This window comes from Agaricus bisporus (genome assembly GCF_000300575.1).
Source record: "Agaricus bisporus var. bisporus H97 unplaced genomic scaffold AGABI2scaffold_17, whole genome shotgun sequence".
Lineage (NCBI taxonomy): Eukaryota > Fungi > Basidiomycota > Agaricomycetes > Agaricales > Agaricaceae > Agaricus > Agaricus bisporus.
This window is the reverse complement of record NW_006267352.1, coordinates 489,145-510,205: the sequence shown is the minus strand read 5'-3', so window position 1 is coordinate 510,205 and position 21,061 is coordinate 489,145. Positions and strand designations below refer to the sequence as shown.

The window sequence follows — 21,061 nt, the reverse complement described above, 5'->3', positions numbered from 1 at the left end:
CTCGGAAGACGGTAGACTTTTTATATAAGAAAAGAGGGTTTCAAGCACGGCTATGTGCCCTCGAATCGCGATTCCAAAAGATTTGGCTTCAGCACCATACTTTCCATCAGGCCTCACGGCCGGGTCAGTTGAACAGAAGGGCCTATGTATAAGTCCCGATGCCATCAATGGATTTTTGGAGCTAGGTGGAACAGTATCAAGATACGTACCTCAATTGTTCGGGTCTTGGTGCCTGACGCGAAGGGACTGGTATTAAGAAAGTTTCAAGTTTTAGAGTGCTATGAGATGAACGCTTCGCAAAATGTGGCAGGCTCTTCTCTCTTCTCGGTTTACGCGGGACCAGCCTGGGTAGAGAAGTGGTGTTTGATTCCAGGAAAACACAGCGGTAAGCTGGCGGTAAGCAAGTCCCCAGCGGATTTTGGGATGCGGGACTCGTGTGGGGTACCGGTTACCGTTGATCGGTAAGTACACCGCTGGAGGAGGGAAATTGGATCACCCGATGTAGGGATGTTTGATGACATATGATTTCGCAGCGCAAGCAGTTAGACAATAGGAGTGCAGGGGTTCGCAAAGAAACAATCTCGTTGCAAATCCTGTAGGACCAGCGCTTCTCAGAATCCAGTGCGACCTGGTGAAGCTGGAAGTTCAAGTTGTGTTCCGTAGATAAACCGAAGAGGTCGTGCGAAATTATTAGGGTACGTGAAACACACTAGGATGCACATATCCATAAGGAAAAGTCAGGTGGACAAGTTCGTTCACACGAGTTCAATGGCTTTCATTTTTGTTGCAGCGCGCATCGGCAAGCAGCTGCATGACCAGTCGCTGTCAGCACCGGGAAAGCTGGCGGGAAGGGACGGCTAGCCGGGCCGCCAAGGAGTAAGAATCTGTGACAAGGAGTCATCAAAGCCAACTTCTGCGCAACGCATCACTGACCCATCCAGCTAGCCACATGGGAATCCATCCCCGGACTTTTTACTTAAGCTTCCAATACCGGTCTTAAGGTCTCCTTCTGCTTCTCAGCCGCACAAGAGAGATCACCCACTTTCTTTCCTCTGCGGCCACATTCCACAATGTCGGGGGGTATCTTCAAGAACATCCGTGTTTATTGTACGTCTACGCGCCCAATTCCGTGTGATGGTTTTACCTACTCACGTTAGGGCTGGCATTTACTGCGTATTGGGGAATCATTTTGTTCGGTTATGACACGTACGTTGCGTAGCCGTTTTCATTTTATGTGCTGATCACCAATATCGTATACTCAGCGGTGTTGCGTAAGTCGCCCAAGCAGGCAGTTCAGCTGACCGTCACTTAAAACGTGGGTTACATAGTGGTGGTATCGTGGACAATGATTTCTTCCAATCACACTTCGGCGTTTTCAATGACCAAAAGAAAGCCGACGAAATTTCATCCAATGTCGTGTCCGTTCTTCAGGCGGGAGCGTTCTTTGGTGCTATCGGTAGTGCTTTTGTATCTGGTCAGTGACTCCATTACTCAGCCCTGTGCGTCACTTACTGACGAATACAATTCTAAATAGCTCGCATTGGTCGGAGATGGACTATGCAGCTGTACACGTTGATATTCTTAGTTGGAGCTGTGCGTAATATCTCTCTGGTCGTGATATATTGTCAGCTAATATTGGCTAGATCCTACAAACTATCGCTTCAGGACCGCCGCACGGGCTTGGTCTAATCTATGGTGGTCGTGTGATTGCTGGGTTTGGAATCGGTGGTATTTCTTCAGTTGCCCCCGCTTATGTTTCAGAATGCTCTCCCAAGGAGGTCAGAGGTCGCATCACGGGATGTTTCCAAATCATGGTGGGTTCCTGAGATCTCAAAACGAGCGATTCTGGAACTCAGTGCTGATTCAGGTTGCTATTGGCGTCATGATCTCATACTTCGTCAACTGTATGTTTCTCACCTACTCATCTGGGTGTCTAGTTCTGATAAGAGGGTGAAGTTGGTGTGGCTGCCCACATCTCGAACAGCATCGCGATTTGGAGAATTCCCTTCGCAGTCCAACTTATACCAGCAGGTATCATGTCTATTGGCCTTTTGGCAGTCAGGGTGGGTATCTCATCTTTGTGGGAGGTCATTTTAGTAATCCGAGATCGGTAGGAATCTCCCCGGTGGCTGGCCTCGGTTGGACGGAACAAGGAAGCTATTGAGAATCTTGCATATCTCCGAAGGGAAACTATCCACTCCCCCGATGTTATCCACGAGATGGCTGAAATTGAGGCTGCCATTCTTGAGGAGCGCGAGGCGCGCGAGGGTCTAGGCTGGAAGGAAGCCTTCTTGGGAAAGGGAAATGGTATCCGTTTCTTCATCGCTTTCTTCATCTTTGTGCTACAACAGTTTGCCGGCCAAAACTCTGTCAAGTAGGATGCCGTTGCCTTGCCATCGATCAATGTTGCTGATTTACTTTGTAGCTATTATGCGCCACGGATCTTCAAAGCGGTATGTTTTTGTGAAAGCGTTGTTGACCTTCGCATTTAATTGGTTGTAGATTGGATACACTGGTCAAAAACAATCTCTCCTTGCTAGTGGTATTTACGGTAAGCGGATGATACTAATCCTTAGAAGGCGGACGGGAAGACTGACGATATGATTCCTGCTGTAGGCATTGTCAAAGTTGTCTCCACGGCTATATTCATTTTCTTCGGTGTTGAAACCCTGGGCAGAAAGTTGTCTTTGATCATCTCCGCGTTCGGAATGGGAACACTGTTCTTCATTATTGGTGCTATCTTGAAGACCCATCCCCCTCCAGAAGTGCCCCCTCCCTCGCCCCCACCAGCCTCTCAAGCCATGGCCGCTATGCTCTACATTTACGTCTGCTTCTACTCCATGGGTTGGGGTATGTTTTATCTTCTTTCAATAAGCGCTTCAATTCTGACAACTATCAATCCAGGTCCTCTTCCTTGGGTCTACGTCGCCGATATCTTCCCGACTAGAACTAGGCACTTCGGTTTGGCAGTTGCCAGTTCATCACAGTGGTTGTTCAGTATGTACTGATCATATAATAGTATTGATGCTCCACTAACCGCTATACCTACCACACAGATTTCGTGGTTTCTAAAATTACGCCTCATATGGTGACCGTCCTCGGATGGAAGCTGTTTATCACCTTCGCCACCATCAATATCCTCGGTATGGGTACATTCTCTATGTAAGTGTATCCTTGTTGCCTTTCGGAGAACGCTGCTGATCATTGGATTGCTCGCATCACGTAGGCTTATCCCTGAAACGAAAGGTCGTAGTTTGGAAGAGATGGATATCATCTTCGGGACTGTTTCTGCTGAGGAACGTCAAAAACACATCGACAAACAGCAAAGGGGTAAGCGTTTCTTGGCTTTCGCAAGTAGACCTGTGGAATATTAATTTTTTTTTTTCAAAAGGTATGGAACATGGCGAAGACGTTGACAAGCGTTCGATTTCTGAGGAGAAGGTTTGATCTCCATCTTTTTTTTTCGTCTTCTTTTTCTTCTGTGTACTACCTACTATGACCAATCACGCTTGATAATGATGTCCCCTTGGTCCGATCACTTTTTTCCAAAATTTATGACTGGTTACCTCTGGTTACCACCTGTTGCCACTCATGAAGAAGAACAACGATGAATTCCATGATCGTAATTGACTGTTCGATCGCATGCTCTCATGATTGGTCAACTTCATCATGATATGTATTGTTGATCGAGCCGCATCTCAAATTTGAAACCAATACATTCCAATGATCCGTTATTTTGGGCAGTGATGGGGGGTTCCGATGAGTCCATTGAGAACTCCGCTCGTCAGTTCGTGAGTGGTATTATAAGCCCATACGAAATTCTCATTGATTCTACTATCGGCCACTGCAGTTTTCTATTTTAATGTCAAGTTACAGCGCTTTGAGTACAGTTGCTGCGTGACTGTGCAGGTGTTACAGTTAGTATTGCAAGTCAGAGTTGTATTATCCGCCTATCACACCACCACTGGTCTTGGCAGCTAATTATATATTGCATCGCGGCTCAATCATTACATCTATCGCTCTTGTACTCCATGCGGTAGAATATGATGATGGACCATGGAGCCATCCTTCGCATCTCGTCTCCAAGCTACAGTACCGCATGTACATTGTACATACTCGGCAATAGGCGTTGTAATGGAAACCTTTATTCAGCCATGCCGACTGTTCCGCTTTCCCTATTTCTCGAGGCGTGGGTATAAAAGCTCATTCGACATGACCTAAGTCTTTCTCTCAGCAGTTCCCTTCCTCCATTTCTGTTTCTTTGCTTCAATACTTTTTTCTAATCAATCTCTTTCGAGCCTGGTGCTCCTCGATCCTTTATCTTGTTCATTTTCATACGACTCTCTCCTTTGCGTGTTCAATTTTGTTTTGAATCCTCGTTTTCTCTCGTAACCATGGTTAAAATCACCGCTTTGTTCGTGCTTTCTGCTCTTTCCTGCTTAGTCTCTGCTGCGCCCGTGCTTGAGAAGCGTATCGCCCAAGTCACCTCCGATTCCAAAGCCGCCTGGGAACAAGCTTGTGTGGGTACTTTGTTCGTAAAGAGATGCGCTCGGCAGCGACTAATTTATCAATCAAAGGTCGCGGCTGGTGGAGGTGCCCAGTGCAACAAAATAGGCATCAACGCTGCTAGCACTCTCCTCGCTGCCGCAGATGCTTGTGCACAACAAGATGCTGCTGATGACATGATTGATCTCGCCAAGCAACTCGATAATGACCCCGAGATGATCAGACTAGCTCAGCTCTTTGTCCAGCAACCCCGTAATGCCGTATGTATATTTGGCACTCTATTATCACGTTATCTCAAACAACCTGTTCTTGATTTCAGCCCGACAGCCTCCAAGTTCCTTACTGCCAGCAGGCTCCGAAGAACGCTGAACTTGACGGCCTCTTCCATTGTCAATTCGAGGGTTCTAAGTTCCCTGACTTCAGTGGTGATCAGACCGGCAACGTTCCCCTTGGTTTGAACCAGGTCAACCCACCTGGTTCTTGCCCTGCCAATCCCACCGGTCCCATTCCCGACGGTGTACAATTGAACACTCTTGTTGATGACCCGGGCCTTGAGAATGCTGCTGGAGGCGCTTCTTCTGGTGGTGCTTCTTCTGGCGGTGCTGCGCCTTCCGATAACTCCTCTGCTGATGATGAGGCTTCTTCCGACATAAACAATGGAGCCAATGGAGGTGCTGCTGGGGGAGCAGAAGCCAATGACGCGAATGGAGGTGCTATTGGGAACAATTCTGACACTGGCGCTGCTGGTGCTGGTGGCGATTTCGTCCTCCGTGAGTTTGATCCCCTTGATCCGGACTACTTTGAACTTTCCCCTAAACTGTACTTACGCTGAACGTCAGAGAACGGTCAAGATGCTCAGTCTCAAAATGCTCAATTCGCAGATTTCACTGCTGATTCCCCGTGTACCGATGGTGACAACGCCTGTGTTGGCAGTGATTTCGCTCAATGCGTCGGTGGCAAATTTGTGACTACTCCATGCGGTGGTAACTTGATCTGCGCGGCTCTTCCTTTGGTAAACGCGCCGGGGACCGTAAGTCGCCTTCCTAGACCTTTTGTTTATATGTTTGAGCATTGACATTGGCTACGTTTTTCAGTCCGTTACTTGCACGACTGCTGCGGATCGTGATGCTAGAATCGCAGCTACCGGTGCTTGAGCTTGCGTTACTTTTAAAATGATGATTCTTCAAACTCTCTTGAACACGCACACAGTCGTTTTCTATTTACGGATTTAAGGATCAGGTTTTTTCTCTCGTTTTGTTGTAGGAATCATATGCCATCGTTTCCCTGCGACTAGTAGCTATCATTCCAAGTAAATCAGATGTTTGTATCATAGAAATGGATGGAAGTTGACTTCTGCATTGTCGTCTGATTCTCCGTCAAGTGGTGCAATTGCTCGTGATAATGAAGGTGCACGAGGTGTCAGCCGAGTTGCACGTTGGTCTCTGGTGACGCCTAGGGTGCTTGTGTATCCATGGTAATCATTGGTATGTTTGGCAACGTTGTAAGCAGTGATCGATTGATGAGTGAAGATGGACTTTGGAACCAGACAGGACATGGTCGACGCTTCCGCACAGCTTTTAGCAATGTAAATGACCCAACAGGGCCTGGACATAGACGAAACTTCGAGGAATACGAATATTATGACAGTTCCCCAAAATCCCAAACTTCGCGATAGACGAATTCGTTCCGTTCTTCGATCTCCAAATATAAAATACACTTGTTTATGATTATGAACTCGGCGCACCCGTAAACTGTCCTTCACGTATGGATGTTTCCACAACTCTTTATCATATTCATAATAGATTTCAATTCGTCATTCCGGCTGCTCCATCAAAGCTTCCGCAATCATCCACTTTCTAAGAGCAGTCACCGTTTGTTGCAAACCCAACGTCTCACCTCTCATCTCTGGAAAGGAGGTTGGAGACGTGTAATCACCAGATAAGATATTTTCCAATGCCCAAGATATAGAGCGACTTTGATCGGTTAAATTGGCTGCTTGACGCTGGCGATCATGATCATCGTATGAGAGTAAAATGGTGGGAGGGAAAAACAAGCTCACATTGATATGGTTGATGAAAGATGCCCAGCAGCCTTCCAAAGGTTCTCTACCCCATCCCGGCGCGGCCTGCCCACCAAAAATACCTTCGACACCAATCTCGAGGAAAATCCTAGTCACTTCCGAAATAATGGCTGCTAAATCATCCACCAAGACGTTCATCGTGGCTATTATTGCATCCTCAGCCAAGCAGCTGAGTGATCGGGAAATTGAAATCAAAGGTACCTACACTTCAAAATCAGCATTTCCCCTTCGGCCTCGACTTCAACCTTTTGATCAAGATCACCTCTCCAGATGGCGGTACAGACGCGAGTGACGTCGTGGATCTGCGCTTTGAGAAGTTTGACTTCTTCCCTTGTGAGATCGTTCGAAGAGTTGGGGCCAGTGTGGTGAGTTTGTTCTGTCGGTTCAAGTGTATCTCGTGTAACCTTTGACGCATTTACTTCGCTGGTAGAATCCATGGCGGAATCAACGATATGGCCATCACTACTGGATGGTAGGCAAATATCGGGATGTTCTCTCTGAATTGTGTCCAAATCGGCTTCAGCTTGTCGACATCTGACACCAAGAGCGTTGATAGCATTCAAGACGGCCTCGGTATATTCAGTGTGGGGACCCTCCCATACAGGAGGAGTAGCTTGGACATTCTTCTCTAAGCTGGATACGAGGCGAAGGATGTGCTGCGAAAAAGAATCAGACATAGTCGAGTTGATGATGATGAAGACGCGGGGAAACAAAGTCCATGGAGCACTCCCACTAGGAATAAATACTTTTTTCCTTGATGTGTGGCCTGTTATCGAGCATGGATGGGGCAAAAGATGTCAGCCTGTAGTGAAGCACATGGCACAAACCGACTGCACAACTTTATAAATAAATCCATCACAACGTCATTTGACATATATATATAAAGTCATACACCTCAGCTCCTGGCCCAAACGATCCGATTCTGCTGATGATAGCATTAACTCGAAATATTTCGCCGACACCACCGGAAATCGATTAAGCAGGGGATGCCGCGCTGTCGCTTGAGACACACCAAGACACCATACCATCTCTTCAGATATGACGCCGTTCGTCCCATTACCGTCAATGAGTATGCAGTGAGTCGAATGTTAGGGTGAAACCTGCAGGGGACGTAGTAAAGGAACCTCAGGCCAGACATCGACCAGCGCCTCAGCTTCATGTGACATGACGTGTGCTCCTCGGACCAGCACCACCATGCTCGAGGCAAAACTCATCACTCCTCAATGGTATGCTTTCCTTCACACTACAATATTCTCATTCCCACAAGCAACGAAGAAACTCGTAGCCGGAACTGTTGATTCCGCCTTCAAATACACCAAAGACGGATGTTCCATTTTCTAACGAAGAACAGGATGCCATTCAAATGCCATAAACTCGTTTTGCATTTTCTCTCGCCTCGATCATCACCCTCTCCGAATCCCATTTACCTTCCGTCAGACCGGCGACAAAGTCGGCCGTCCAGGGTATCATTGCTGAATGGGATATCGGCAGTCTTTTTCCTTTGAGTTCAGGGATGGAATTATAGAGGTTTGCAGGAACCATGTAAGGGGCGTCTGTTTCGAGTAGAATCCTGAGTGACGATGGCATCATGTTTTTGATGACGGTCGAGGTATCGGTGTTGGTAGCATAAGTGATGACACCTGTGATTCCAATATACAGATTGGGGAAATAATCCAAAAGGCGTTGTGCAAACTCGGGTGAATCGGTGAAACAGTGTATATGAATCTGCTTTACCGTAAGTAACGAGTATAGATGGGCGATGATACGCACTTTATGGTCTTTGGGAACGAGGTCTTTGAGGATCATTTCCGTATCATCGTCGGCTTCGCGTGTGTGGATGGTGAGTGGTTTACCGAGTTTAACGGCGTGGACGAGTTGTCTGCGAAAGACAGAACGTTGGATATCACGAGGAGAATTATCATAATGGTAATCTAAACCCATTTCACCCCATCCGACACAACGGGGATGGGACATGGCCGCTATACTGGCAACGATCAGTCATGAAATAGAATCCAAAACGTGACGTACATGTCGTTTTCAATGTCGTCGGTGTAGTGTTGAGCTTCATGTCTATGAGGGGTGTTGAGAGGAGGTGGGAATGTCGATTAAGGGACTGACGGATGGACGCCCATGACAAACCAATAATCGATACCTCCCCATTTGAGAGTGCGATCTTCGGGTGTGAGTGCTGAATCTGCGAATTCGCGCCAGAGGGTTCGGACAGGAGCTTCACACCAGACATCCACCAGAGCCTCTACATGTGTGTTGTGGTAAAATGCGCGAACCATGTCAAAGACGGTGGCATGATCTTTGTAGCGAGTGCGATAAGCCTCAAAGGTAGATGCGAGGTGGGTGTGGGTGTCGACGATCGGGGCTGAGGAGGGCCATTTTGGGAGGAGGAGGAGGGTCTCTGGGGGTGTTGTCGATTTCTTCTTGGCCATGTGGATGAAGCGTGAGAAGACGATGCGCATGAAAGAGAGGTGTGACAGTGTGACAAGCATGGATGAAATCTCGTTTGTGACTGCGACGGTGGCCCGGCTGGACTGCGAGATCGAGCGACTGAACGACCACCGTGCTTCGCTGCTCCGCCGACTGAACCACATCCAGCCCACCACCCGCACGCTGCCCCCGGAGACCCTTGCGTTGATATTCCACCATGCTCTCCATGCTCGACAGACGACGCCGCTGCTGCTGGGCGCGGTGTGTTCGCACTGGCACGCGGTGGCTTGGTCGACGCCGCTGCTCTGGACCACGATCGATCCCCTCCCGATCCGGCGCAATGCACAGCCATCCGATGCGGCCCTCCTCCGGCTGTACTTTCGCAATGCCCGCGCCCTCCCCGTCTCGCTCCACATCAAACTCGACCGCCTCTCGTCCTCCCCCTCTGCCGCCTCCGAAGACATCCTCCGCGCCGTCTTTTCTGAAAACTCGGTCAGTATTGGTGCCCTCATCTGCACCTCCAAATCGTCTCTCCGCCAACGCTGGGCCATGCTCGCCCCCAAACTCGCCCGATGCCCTTTTCCCAATCTCAAGCGTCTCGAAATCAATCTCCGCGGCGCTCCTCTGTCCCGATTCGACACCCCCATGTTCACCTACGCACCCCGATTGTCCACCGTGCTCTTTTCCGGCTATCATCTCCCCCACGACCATTTCTGCGATCAAATCACCGTTCTTGACCTCTCTTCTCTCCCTGTCAGTCAATGTCTCGAATCTCTCGTCCGCTGTCCCAATCTCGTCGATTTCCGCTGTACCAGTCCACGCCCATCCCACAAACCCGTCGACTCGGTCATGTCCAAACATCGTCCTCCCTATACCTTTCCCCATCTCCAAAAATTCGAATGGATAGGCTCCCTATCCGATTGGGATATCTTTCTTTATACCTATATCAATCTCCCTCATCTTCAACATCTCATTTTAGGACATTCGCATCCACTTTCGAGACCGTTGGATCCTACACTTCCTCCTTCGACACCCAATATTCAAACTACCGATCCGGGTCTTTGGAAATCGTTTTTTAAACGGATGAAATCGTTGCATACTCTTGAATTGACGGTGTTTCATTCGGCGGAAGAATGGTTAGAGGTGTTTGATATTTTGTCTTCGACACTGTCTACCGTCACGTTTACAGCCTATAGAGATGCAGACGAGATCGTCCATCTCTTACGTGCACTCACCCTTTCCTATCCAACAACCACCACCCCAAACAAGAAAAATTATCTTCCGAATGTAAAATCGTTGAGTGCCACTTTAGATTTACATCCGGATAAATCGAATTTCGTATTGGATATGTTGTGTTCGAGACGGATACGACCTATGGTTCATAATGATGTGACTTTGGATTCTGCTTCGGATGTATCGTCGACGTCGACTTTATCATCGATGAACGATTACCTCGTTCATACCTCTGTGGATGTGGAGTATTGGAGTACGCATACGAGATTGCAGGAGGCTACTATCAAGTGTTGGCCGTTTGGTTTTGATTTTGGGGAGAGGGAGAGGGAGGTGGCGAGGTTGTTGAAGGAGGGAGGGTTGCTGTTGGATGTGTTTGGTCAGGCGAGGAGGGTGGATTGGTTGTGAGGAGTAGGTCACTCTATGTCTGTCTGTCTGTCTCTTCGGTGACTCGCTCGACGTCCATAGGGTCATTTTTAAAAGATGCAGAGGAGACCCGCATACATTTTCAACGTAACCCTCGAATCATGTCCTTGACATTCTTTGTTCAAGTCGTGTATGCCACATGGCCCACTCGCGGCAGTGTGTGGAGGGTTGAATTTGAAAATGTTTCCAGGACATACGAATCGATTGTAGTAACTAAATCTCTTATCGTTGTTTCGTCTGTGCCCTAAAAACATGCTGTGTGTACATCAAGAGGAACAGGAATTCGAGCGACAAAACTCCATATTGCTCCACGCTATTGTGTCTCATTTTTATTCTTGTTGTTTCATCAACTCCTAAAATCCATTCTCACCTTATGTCTGTCACCCTCCCCATTGACATCTGGATTGAAATTATTCAATATCTCCAATATGACCGATTAACACTCGTTCGACTTTCACTCGTCTCGCACTATCTCAGATCGATAGCCCAACCTTTACTTTTCCATACCATCAACCATATCGCCTACATGTCAAAAAAGACATATAAAAAATATTGTCTTTGTGGTCAATCAAATCATCGTCACGTTCTTGCCTATGTTCGAGAATTCACTCTAGATGATAATTGTCGACATTACCGGTCTTGGTCCAAACGAGCTCGTAAAAGGTCTTCGAGTTGGAGATCAAAATGGTTTAGATCTAAAAAGAGTCAAGAAAGAAAATTATATGAATCGCTTCATCCAGGAGCTTTATTGCCTTGTATGATCAATCTGACGACACTTCATATTCGAATTCGAGATGCTGACAGTTTACTTGATATTTTACGGCATTGCACTGAGACGGTCAGTGTGGTGGAATTGTCTTTGAGGTATAAAGGGTGTTGTGAGTTGGATAAGGAGGAGTTGAAGGTGATTGAGGGGTTCGTTGGGAGACAGAAGGGATTGAAAAAGGTGATGTTGGAGGTGGGTGTTTTGGAGGGGTTGGGTGTGATCATGAGTGAGGATGTTGAACGAGTGGTTGTGAGTTGGGGACAGTTGGTTGTGATTTTAGAAGCGAAGAAGAATTTGAAGAGACTTGAGTTTATACAAATCATCGATGGCCCCGGGCCCAGTGTCGTTTCCGATTCAGACTCAAGATCAACTAGTAGTACTGATACTCAAGGCGGAGTCACTATTATGGCGGATATAATCCAACCACATCATTGTCCTCGACTTCGTTATATGTTTCTATCCCTCGACGATCTTATCGCTTTACGACTATGGGAAGACCCATGGAAAGATAAATTGGTTTTACTCAATATATCATCATCATCAAACCGTCCTTGGGTGAGTTCCTATTTTAATTAATCCTAAGTTATCCGACATTTCAATACTAACTTCATAAATAGTCAGAAACGAAACGTTACCTCACTCGATTCTCAAACCTCAAAATCGTATCTCTAACACCTATAACCATATCCGCAGAAGACGCTCTCATCCACGTTCGCCATCTGTTTACGAAAATGCCAAAACTTGAAATGGTGATTATGGTGGGAGGGTTGAATGTGGTTTATACGAGGAGGAGGAGGAGGAAGAACAACAACAAGAACAGCGTGGGGAATGACTCATATGAGGATGAGGTGTTTGAATTGGATTATGTTAAGGATTTGGTGAAGATGTGTGATATGGATGTGGATCTTGGTATTTGGTAATTTAAGAATGGAGTCTTTGAACTGGTGCCTATCTGATGCCGCCGGGTTGAAGCCTTAGCCGGCCCGGGCCAACGTTGTGACTCGACGTGACCACTGTTGCTTTAATCATATACGCTCAGCATGCAAATCGTAACTCTTCATTTATCTGGATTATCCCACCGTTTGTCAATCTGCGCATGTATCAATGAGGAACGAAAGTAGGCGAACACGATAGTACGGACACTGACATCGAGGATATCGTTACCATCTATTTGATGATCGCGCATAATGACAGAAGTTACAATCGTAAGATGATAAGGGAAGCGAAAACGCCACTCAATGAATGATTGAAGAATACAGTAAAGTTACGAGCAACTGAGGCGGCGAGGCTGTGACATCTAAGTGGAGCCCGTCAGATGATATTTTTACGAACCTAAAATTCTGTTCTTGGGTCATCAACCATACCTCTTAAAACCGCTCTAGAGGTAGTGGAGGATAGTATGAACCACAAGAGAAAACATTCAAGCTGACGAACCCACGGGACACGGGACGATACTCAAAGCAGCCCGAGGTTTTCAAGTTGAAGCCTTGATGATTGACATATGTACGTCGCCAAGTTTTGACTGACCATCACGCTTCTCTGACCATCAAGCTACCACCATCTTATCAGTATCATTGTTCTCGGACGTTTGCGCTTTTTCAAGCATCTTAAAGGATTGTCTCTTTCTTTCTTGTTCCGCAATGTTCATCAAAACATACATCTACTTACTCCTTATGCTATGGGAGATTCGCCGACCCCCTACTTCATTTCCCTTCTAGTGCGACGAATCGCGCTACGTATAGTCGTCATCAGCAGTTTAGCCTCCCTTCTGATAAATGTGATAATTGGAGGAAGAATACTTGTTCAATACGGTCATTTCGAAGAATGGCCCAGTAAGGTTTTGGGACTGTCTATGATACCCCTTTCCATTTCATTGCACCACATTCTAAGGTAAGTTGTATATGAGCAAGTTTCCAAGTCGGCTAATCGAGGACTACCAAAAGGCTCTGGCCGAGGAGAATGTGGTCGGTCAGATCGGATTTGATATATTCGACCATAGAGTTCGGTTCTGGTGGGCCTCAACTTACAAGTCCAAAAGAACTAACATCTGAATTGCTTACATTATAGCTACGGGATACATGATTGCTGAAATCATGCTGAGCGCGAAAAGTGGAAGAACGCGCGAGGAACGAGCGCGGTCTGATTTTTCGGAGCGAAGACCGTGTGTGTGAACCATATGATCAATTGTGATTAGAGTGACACGTCACATTTTATCTCTTCTACTATTACTACTCTATCGGTGCGGTCCTATACGTTCCGCACCTCTACATCTTTTATTTTTATTTCCCACCCACCCGAACCCTTATTACTGGAAGCCCGGTCAGCCAACATAGGTGATCGAAGCCCACGCTTTTGGGGTGACCCGACTGCGTTCCAGCTTCGATCTCACCGCCTGGGGATCTCGGGCCCTATAGCCTAAGACCCTCAATCCCAACTCATAATGTTGGTTGACTGGTGACTATCCGGCTCGCGATGAAAATTATGATTTTACCATGGCGATATGTGTTTTCGCATTAGTATTCCTCTGGTTGTCAGTCGCTGCTTCATTAGTCTTCACGGTTTGGAACCTTCGCGCCTCTCAGTACCGCACATTCAGGTGCGCATATGACTTTATCGAGAATGGCACTTCGTCTGTCGGCGGGAGGTATTCACAGCTTAGTCGATGGTTCCTCCTATTCGGAGAAAATACTTTCAAGAGGCGATTTGGGTTAGTAGCTTTTCCCTATAAAACGTTTGAGCCGTGATAACCAGATAGGACCTTTTCTTCCTCTTTTCACAATTTACCAGAGTTGATCGAATGTTCATCAGAGGGATCAGAGGTGTAATTTCTATTCTCTGCCTCCTAGCGATGATTACACTTGGATACATCGTTTTGGTTGTCCAACCAACGCAGCAGCAGCTTTATCTTCAAACTTTGTGGTATCCGTATGCTCTTGAGGGTTTGAGAAACCCAAATTTGACGGTGCAAGTGGCTTTGGCTCTGGTAGGTTTCCCCACTTATGCTCGAATTTCCACACTTATTAGGGACGTAGCCCGTAAAAGCATTTATGAAAGGAATCAATCTCGGTACTATTGACCTGAACATCAAATGGAGACCTGAATCTTTGCATGGTAACTCATGGAAGCTACTGGATATTTCAATATAGAGCTTACCATACTTTCAGTTCCCTGTCATCACGGTGGACTGCATGTGCTGCAGGTTTCTTGCAATGTAAATTCCCCGTTCTCTCAATATCCGCCCGACGACCTTATCATCACGATCAACTATACAACCGTTTTACACCATCCCGAGATTTCAATGTCATTGTTTAGAACTGCTGTATATTTGAACTTCAATGGACCGGGAGATAGTATGGATCCAATGCTGGATGCTATCGTTCCGCCAATACAGCTATACCCCGGCTTGCATCTCTTTGGAACAACGTTTTACTCGTACCGGGATACATACGCAAGTTCAAGAGATCTTTCCTTTGGAATACCTCATGTCTGTCACGATTCCAATTATGCCTGATTCTTCCATTCATTACTAACTTTTCAGCGAGACAGTATGATAGGAGATTAGTGCAGAATGTCCAGGCCCTCATACCGGATCCAGAGGTTACTCGTACTTCAAACTCAGACAACACCACAGCTACATTGAGGCTGACATATCAAGGAGGTCCTTCCTTCGTGCAATCTGGATATAAAGTTGAAAGAGAACAATCTAGTAATTCAGTGCTCAATGGTTTTGCGCTTCTTGGAGGTGTATGGACATTTATCAGTGGTCTTTTCGCAACCATATTCGGTTGCTCATTACTTTTGGTTCTCTTCGGTACCAAAATTTACTCCGACCTCTTTACTCCGGCTGATTTCTTCCCCAATCCGACACAGGTATCAAACCACTATCAATTTACGGCATAGTCCATCTTTTTCAACGTCGGAGGTCCCTCGTAGATGGCGGATATACACTTTCAGCGGAAGAACAAAGTCGGACCATTGCCGTGTTGCGAGAACATCTCCTCGATGATAATAATGACATAGAAGCCAATGGTGCTTCTGAGGAAAAGACGAAAGATGGAGAGCAGAGTGTACCTCAGGCTCGTCAAGATGTTGTCTAGTGATCCAGGCCGATATGGGATAAGGGACATATACATCGTTTGTGGATAGAAATGGTTAAATGACTGATTCGAGCCTCAATCGACTGTTTGACTAGGCCCACAAGAGGACACGAGCCACTCACCGATATCGTCATTTATCTTCAGGACGAATACTTTTATACTCTATCAACTTTCAATCGTTTCAGGGAAATGAAATTCATTGCCCAACCTCTATACTTTTGTAAGAAAAGACATATTCGAAAGATGCTCACGGGCGTAAACACGATTCATTCGGTGCCAATGGGAGTCAATTCTATAGCCCGAGTGATGCGCCTTTTATTGACCTTGATTACCAGAGCCCGGGGACTAGTACTACTAGGCCTTAGCCGGCCCGGGCCAATGTTGTGACTCGACGTGACCACTGTCGCTTTGATCATATACCGTACTCATCATCAACTTGGCCTCTGGCAGAACACGATAATACGGGCAAAGAGGACATCTTTATCATCAAAGTATTTGATGTTGATGACAGTGGAGTTACTTCTGAGCGGTGTTGTGCTGGGCATCAGCGTTAGTCGACCGGAATCGTGGCGTGTTAATATTAGTCAGTTTGCTCACTTGTACACTCATCTTGCGCTACATCACACCCAAAACTCACAGGCCGAGCTCGTTCTTTCACGTAGCATCTCAGAAAGATCTAATGGCTGCGCACAGTGACAGGAAATGCGAATATGATCACAAGGGAGAGTCAACACGCAACACTCCCACAAGTGATCTACAAGGCGGTACGCAGTGGAGTCAAGTTCTATCATCGCCAAGGTCTTGAAATCCAAGGCCTTATTATGGAACCCGTTCCACTATGATCTATCAATTCAAAATAGAAAGAAGGGCATAAAATCGTATGGTGCTGTTCTAAGCCGTTTCTATTTTGAAAGCTCTTTTGTTGACGATATTTTGGTTTTGTGAGCCTGAACTTTTTTGGATTGGGTACTGAGATGACAGCACCTCCTTGTAACAAATTTATTGCAAGTCGTTCTACAAACCATCCATGTAGAAAAAGCAAAGATCAAATATCCAAGCAATTGACGAGGTCACGAACCAATGCGATGGTACGTAAAGCAACCTGAGGTTGGAACAAAGGCTCCTTGATCATTGATGTACGTCTCCAAGATCCAAGTATAGAAGACTATCAGGCTCCACCCATTCGATGAATATCATTGTTGTCGGACGTTTGCGCTTTTTCAGGCTCTTAAATGTTTGTCTCTCTCTTCTTGCTGCGCAGCATACACCCAAACTCACTTCTATAACTGCTTATACTATGTCCGACTCGCCGACACCGTATTTCATTTCCCTCCAACTACGACAAATTGTGCTACGTATAATCGTCATAAGCAGCTTATCTTCCTTTCTGATAAACGTGACACTTGGAGGAGAGCAACTTTCTCAACATGATAACGGAGAAGGGAGTGTGCTTATGGCACTGTCTATAATACCCCTTTCTATTTCGTTGCATCACATTCTTAGGTGAGTTGTAAACGAACAACTTTCAAGTCAGCTAATCGTTGACTTCCAAAAGACTCTGGCCAAGGAAGATGTGGTCGGTCAGATCAGATTTGATATATTCGACCATAGAGTTCGGTTTCGGTGGGTCTCGACTTACTATCCCGAAGGAATCAACATCTGAATTGTTTACATTGTAGCTACGGGATACATGATTGCGGAAATTGTGTTGAGCACTTCGATATATGATTTTAGCATTTTAATATGTATTTTCGCATTGGTGGCCCTCTGGTTGTCAGTCGGTGCTTCATTCGTCTTTATGATCTGGAACCTTCGCGCTTCTCAGTACCGCACAATCGGGTGCACATACGATTTTATCGAAAATGATGCTTCGTCAATCGGCCGGTGGAAATCACGACAAGGACGATGGTCCCTGTTGTTCGGAAAAAATACTATCAAGAAGCGGTTCGGGTAAGACTTTATTCCTCCAGAAAGCTTTAGCAATAACCTGATAGGGCTTTTCCCTCCCTTTTCAAAATCAGAGTTGATCGAATTGTTATTAGAGGGATTAGAGCTGTAGTCTCTATTTTCTGCCTTCTGGCAATGATTACTCTTGGATACCTCGTTTTATTCATCCAACCCACACAGCAACAGCTTTATCTTCAGACTCTGCACAGCGTATTATTTTCAGGTAATCCAAACATAAATGTGACAGTGCGAGTGGCTGTGGCTTTGGTGAGCCTGCCAGTTTATCCTTGAATTTGTGCACTTATTGGTAGTGTAGGATTATCTAAGGATAGCCCAGGACACATGGCCTGGAAAGCTTGAACTTGATTCTATTGACATGAACATCAAATGGCGACCTGAATCCCTGCATGGTACGTCGTAGATGCTGTTGTTTATTTGAACATGGAGCTCATTAGGTTTTCAGTTCCCTGTTTCAATACCGGTCGAAATGTCAACTGCAGTGTATATTCCCCTTTCTCTCGCTCTCCGCCTCACGACCTTATAATCACTGTCAACTATACACGTGCTCTGGAACATCTCTCGATGCCATCGTTGAGAACCGGTGTATATCCGATGTTTGAACTTGAACAAGGAGATGATATTAGTATTCAACCTGATATGAGTCGACTATTCAATGCTCTCCCCCTGCCGATACAACTATACCCTGGCTTTCATCTCTTTGGAACGACATTTTACTCGTACCGTGATACATATAGGACTCCAGGAGATCTTGCTTTTGGGATACCTCATGTTTGTCTACATTTTATTTACCCATGTTTCTTCCGTTCCGTACTAATTTATTAATGAGACAGTATGATCGGCGTTTGGTGCTGAATGTCCAGGCCCTCATACCGGACCCCGAGGCTACGAGTTCTTCAAACTCGGACAACACCACAGCAACATTGAGACTGACATACCGAGGAGGTGCTTCTATGCAACCTGAGTATAAAATTGAAAGGGAACAATCAAGCAATTCTGTACTCAGTGGGTTTGCGCTTCTCGGAGGTGCATGGACTTTTATCAATGGTCTTTTCGCAACCATATTCGGTTGCTCGATACTTTTGGTTCTCTTTGGTAGGGCATTCTCCACAACCATTTTACGACCGTGCTGATTTGTTCTTCATTCCGACACAGGTATCAAACCGCTATCAATCTATGGTCTAGTCCATCTGTTTCAACGTCGGAGATCCCTCGTAGATGGCGGATACACACTTTCCGCGGAAGAGCAAAGTCGGACCGTGGCTGTGCTGCGAGAGCACCTTCTGGACGACAATAATGATACGGAAGGTGGTGAAGCTTCTGAGAAAAAGGACCAAGATGGAGAGCAGAGTATACTGAGGGAGATAGTCTAATGACTCATATTGGTGTGGATTAAGGGATACTTCACGACTGATTGGAGCCTCGACCAATAAATTATGTCACCAGTCATTCAAAGCAAGAATATTCTGACTCCGCGGGATCGAAGTCGACAGATTGAAAAGCCCACTCCCCATTTCACTAGGCCAGCCGGAGGACACGAACTCCTCATTGAAAGTCTTTGTTTGTCTTCGTGATGACGGTTCTCGACTTTATCTACTCTCAATTGTTTCGCGGGAAAAAGAGCTTATATTACTCGACCTCTTTCCTTCTATAAGAAAATAATATTGAAAAGATACTCACGAGCAGATATTTGATTCATTGGGCACCGATGGGAGCCATACTGTCAGATACACTTGTATGTTCGCAATCTCGCGATAACGTTACCCTAGCAGTAACAAACCATACGGGATCACTCTTTTCCACGACGAAAGTCGCGTATCTCACTATTGCCAGAAGTAAAAGAAGCTGCGTTGCATTCTTCAAAACTGTACCGAGGGTCTTGACCCTTTGAGCGTCGAGCCTCTGTAATTGAGCTGTAGGGCTCGCAAAATGGTGAACACTCTCGTCCATAAAGGCTGGGAATCGGAGAGTGGGCAAAGTTGATGAGAAAACGTCAAAGATATCCAACCAGTCCTGGGAGATGTGAAAGGCTGGACATTACAGGGCGGTAACGATTGTGATATGCTGTTCTGGGTTGATGGTGAGGACGTAGGGTGCAGCCTGAGGGGGGGACCGTGTGATCGAGTGGTCTGGAGAGTGGATGGGAGTTGAGGTGTTGAAGACGAGAGAGGCAGACGTATGTGCAGAGAAAGATGTCCCACTCAGCCAGAGGAACTACCCAATCTAACTTCTCTCGAGTCGCGCCAAGAAGGTGACGAGAGCCCAAGACGGAGTCTATGGGTTTTGTGTGATCGACGAGGGTTGGTGCAGCGGAAATCGACGAGGTTGGGACAACGAAGGAGGGATTTGAGATCTAGACTGGCGGGGAGAGAGCTAAGTTCGGGGACATTGAACATGAGATTGTCGGATCAGAAGAGGGAGTACCGTGGTTGTTGAGTACGTCGAGTTCCAGTTGTTGAAGGTTTTGGTGATGGGACTTGGCGAGCTTGAGAGCATTGCCCAGCGTTTGGGCGAGGACTTGGAAGTGCACAAGCACCGACCTTAGAGCAAAGGAGATCTTCAGGAGCGACCGAGAGCGAGAAAGCAACAAATCCAGCGCCATCATGCATAAGGTTAGACTAGAGCGTAATTCCAATGTAGTATTTGGTAGTAGATGCACTTGTGCCGAGAGGCGCCACCAACTTGCAACGATGATACCAGCATCGAAGATAGCCGCAAGAATATGACTTGCCTTCATTCACCTGGCTTTAACTGCTTATAATCAGTCCATGCTAATTTCGTCCAAGGAAGAGAGGTGGCCAAGCGGCGCTTACTAATCATATACAGAGAAAGGCAACGTTACATAATCTCAAATATTCATTTCTGTTGTTCTAGCGGTATCGCGCCTTTGTACCGACCACTGCTGAATCTCAGCCATATACAACTTGCTTCGGTGGCTCAGTAAGCTACTGTTCAACTTTTCCACCATAGCATGCGAACAAATTTGTGGCAGAAGACGTTACAAACAGGCTTTTTCTTTTCCCCTCGATTCGCGGACCCAACCGGAGACGGAGAACCAAGGCGAAAGATGCAGCAAATACGGTGGCGCGTGCAAAGACATTGGGAACCAGTTGGGAACAGATTTAGCGTCTAATAAGCGCGCACAATGACAGGAAATCCGAACCATGATGCCAATGGAGAATTGAAACGCGACAGAATGATTAAAAATCGCAGGCCGACTACGAGGCTGTACGTAGTGGAGTTAAGCTCATCAAAATTTTGGCTGATCTTTTTTAGATCGCCGGCCGTCTCTAATACCTCTATTCCGTAGTGGGAAGCGAAGTTGGCGACACCTTCTCAGAACGAGCTGCTGCAAGTGGTTCCGCGTATCGTCCAGCTAGAGACAGTGGAGTACAAGATGAACGATGAGAACAAACATTCGAACCCTTGACGGAGCAAATCGAATGATACGCAAAACAACCCGAGTTCGAAACACTCACTACCGGCATTTCTTACTGCTAACTATACACGCGCTTTGCAACACCTTTCGATGCCATTTTTGAGAACTGGTAT

The 21,061-nt window shown here is 46.4% G+C and overlaps 9 protein-coding genes across 9 annotated transcripts; 6 read left to right on the top strand and 3 right to left on the bottom strand.

Annotated features, from left to right (window-relative positions):
• Positions 1-1,026: 1,026 nt before the first annotated feature.
• On the top strand, positions 1,027-3,573 carry AGABI2DRAFT_229988 (hypothetical protein). Its single transcript, XM_006457470.1, has 16 exons — positions 1,027-1,107; positions 1,158-1,206; positions 1,263-1,271; positions 1,329-1,474; positions 1,535-1,593; positions 1,644-1,814; positions 1,868-1,904; positions 1,957-2,063; positions 2,115-2,374; positions 2,426-2,453; positions 2,503-2,551; positions 2,617-2,850; positions 2,905-2,997; positions 3,057-3,162; positions 3,227-3,330; positions 3,392-3,573. Exons 1-16 carry the CDS (start codon positions 1,071-1,073, stop codon positions 3,445-3,447), a joined length of 1,545 nt encoding a protein of 514 aa, XP_006457533.1. The 5' UTR covers positions 1,027-1,070; the 3' UTR covers positions 3,448-3,573.
• A 668-nt stretch (positions 3,574-4,241) lies between these two features.
• On the top strand, positions 4,242-5,864 carry AGABI2DRAFT_196189 (hypothetical protein). Its single transcript, XM_006457469.1, has 5 exons — positions 4,242-4,520; positions 4,578-4,766; positions 4,826-5,276; positions 5,346-5,536; positions 5,601-5,864. The coding sequence occupies exons 1-5, from the start codon at positions 4,395-4,397 to the stop codon at positions 5,658-5,660; spliced, it is 1,017 nt and encodes a 338-aa protein (XP_006457532.1). The 5' UTR covers positions 4,242-4,394; the 3' UTR covers positions 5,661-5,864.
• A 455-nt stretch (positions 5,865-6,319) lies between these two features.
• On the bottom strand, positions 6,320-7,263 carry AGABI2DRAFT_123392 (hypothetical protein; the record flags this gene model as incomplete). The annotated part of the gene is made up of 3 exons (XM_006457468.1): positions 6,320-6,508; positions 6,566-6,729; positions 6,792-7,263. 3 exons carry the CDS (start codon positions 7,261-7,263, stop codon positions 6,320-6,322), a joined length of 825 nt encoding a protein of 274 aa, XP_006457531.1.
• Positions 7,264-7,945: 682 nt separating this feature from the next.
• AGABI2DRAFT_79701 (hypothetical protein) lies at positions 7,946-9,027 on the bottom strand (the record flags this gene model as incomplete). The annotated part of the gene is made up of 4 exons (XM_006457467.1): positions 7,946-8,311; positions 8,357-8,570; positions 8,615-8,656; positions 8,705-9,027. The coding sequence occupies 4 exons, from the start codon at positions 9,025-9,027 to the stop codon at positions 7,946-7,948; spliced, it is 945 nt and encodes a 314-aa protein (XP_006457530.1).
• A 716-nt stretch (positions 9,028-9,743) lies between these two features.
• Positions 9,744-10,932, top strand: AGABI2DRAFT_196187 (hypothetical protein). The gene is made up of 2 exons (XM_006457466.1): positions 9,744-10,168; positions 10,222-10,932. Exons 1-2 carry the CDS (start codon positions 9,875-9,877, stop codon positions 10,351-10,353), a joined length of 426 nt encoding a protein of 141 aa, XP_006457529.1. The 5' UTR covers positions 9,744-9,874; the 3' UTR covers positions 10,354-10,932.
• A 122-nt stretch (positions 10,933-11,054) lies between these two features.
• Positions 11,055-12,367, top strand: AGABI2DRAFT_123389 (hypothetical protein; the record flags this gene model as incomplete). Its single annotated transcript, XM_006457465.1, has 2 exons — positions 11,055-12,002; positions 12,065-12,367. The coding sequence occupies 2 exons, from the start codon at positions 11,055-11,057 to the stop codon at positions 12,365-12,367; spliced, it is 1,251 nt and encodes a 416-aa protein (XP_006457528.1).
• A 1,572-nt stretch (positions 12,368-13,939) lies between these two features.
• AGABI2DRAFT_123388 (hypothetical protein) lies at positions 13,940-15,544 on the top strand (the record flags this gene model as incomplete). The annotated part of the gene is made up of 6 exons (XM_006457464.1): positions 13,940-14,154; positions 14,235-14,430; positions 14,480-14,558; positions 14,612-14,931; positions 14,994-15,258; positions 15,318-15,544. The coding sequence occupies 6 exons, from the start codon at positions 13,940-13,942 to the stop codon at positions 15,542-15,544; spliced, it is 1,302 nt and encodes a 433-aa protein (XP_006457527.1).
• Positions 15,545-17,638: 2,094 nt separating this feature from the next.
• AGABI2DRAFT_181703 (hypothetical protein) lies at positions 17,639-18,543 on the top strand (the record flags this gene model as incomplete). Its single annotated transcript, XM_006457463.1, has 4 exons — positions 17,639-17,758; positions 17,808-17,901; positions 17,955-18,280; positions 18,343-18,543. Coding segments are annotated over exons 2-4 (561 nt in total), but the record flags the coding sequence as incomplete, so codon positions are not given.
• A 1,319-nt stretch (positions 18,544-19,862) lies between these two features.
• On the bottom strand, positions 19,863-20,246 carry AGABI2DRAFT_123386 (hypothetical protein; the record flags this gene model as incomplete). The annotated part of the gene is made up of 1 exon (XM_006457462.1): positions 19,863-20,246. One exon carries the CDS (start codon positions 20,244-20,246, stop codon positions 19,863-19,865), a length of 384 nt encoding a protein of 127 aa, XP_006457525.1.
• Between the last annotated feature and the right edge of the window lie 815 nt (positions 20,247-21,061).

Bases quoted from the DNA above. Each gene is read 5' to 3' on its own strand.
- AGABI2DRAFT_229988 (XM_006457470.1), top strand. From the start codon at position 1,071: ATGTCGGGGGGTATCTTCAAGAACATCCGTGTTTATT. The intron at 3,163-3,226 runs GTAAGTGTATCC...CGCATCACGTAG, and splicing joins GGTATGGGTACATTCTCTAT to GCTTATCCCTGAAACGAAAG. The intron at 3,331-3,391 runs GTAAGCGTTTCT...TTTTTTCAAAAG, and splicing joins CATCGACAAACAGCAAAGGG to GTATGGAACATGGCGAAGAC.
- AGABI2DRAFT_196189 (XM_006457469.1), top strand. From the start codon at position 4,395: ATGGTTAAAATCACCGCTTTGTTCGTGCTTTCTGCTCTTTCCTGCTTA. The intron at 5,277-5,345 runs GTGAGTTTGATC...GCTGAACGTCAG, and splicing joins TGGTGGCGATTTCGTCCTCC to AGAACGGTCAAGATGCTCAG. The intron at 5,537-5,600 runs GTAAGTCGCCTT...TACGTTTTTCAG, and splicing joins TGGTAAACGCGCCGGGGACC to TCCGTTACTTGCACGACTGC.
- AGABI2DRAFT_196187 (XM_006457466.1), top strand. From the start codon at position 9,875: ATGTCCAAACATCGTCCTCCCTATACCTTTCCCCATCTCCAAAAATTC. The intron at 10,169-10,221 runs GTGTTTGATATT...TACAGCCTATAG, and splicing joins CGGCGGAAGAATGGTTAGAG to AGATGCAGACGAGATCGTCC.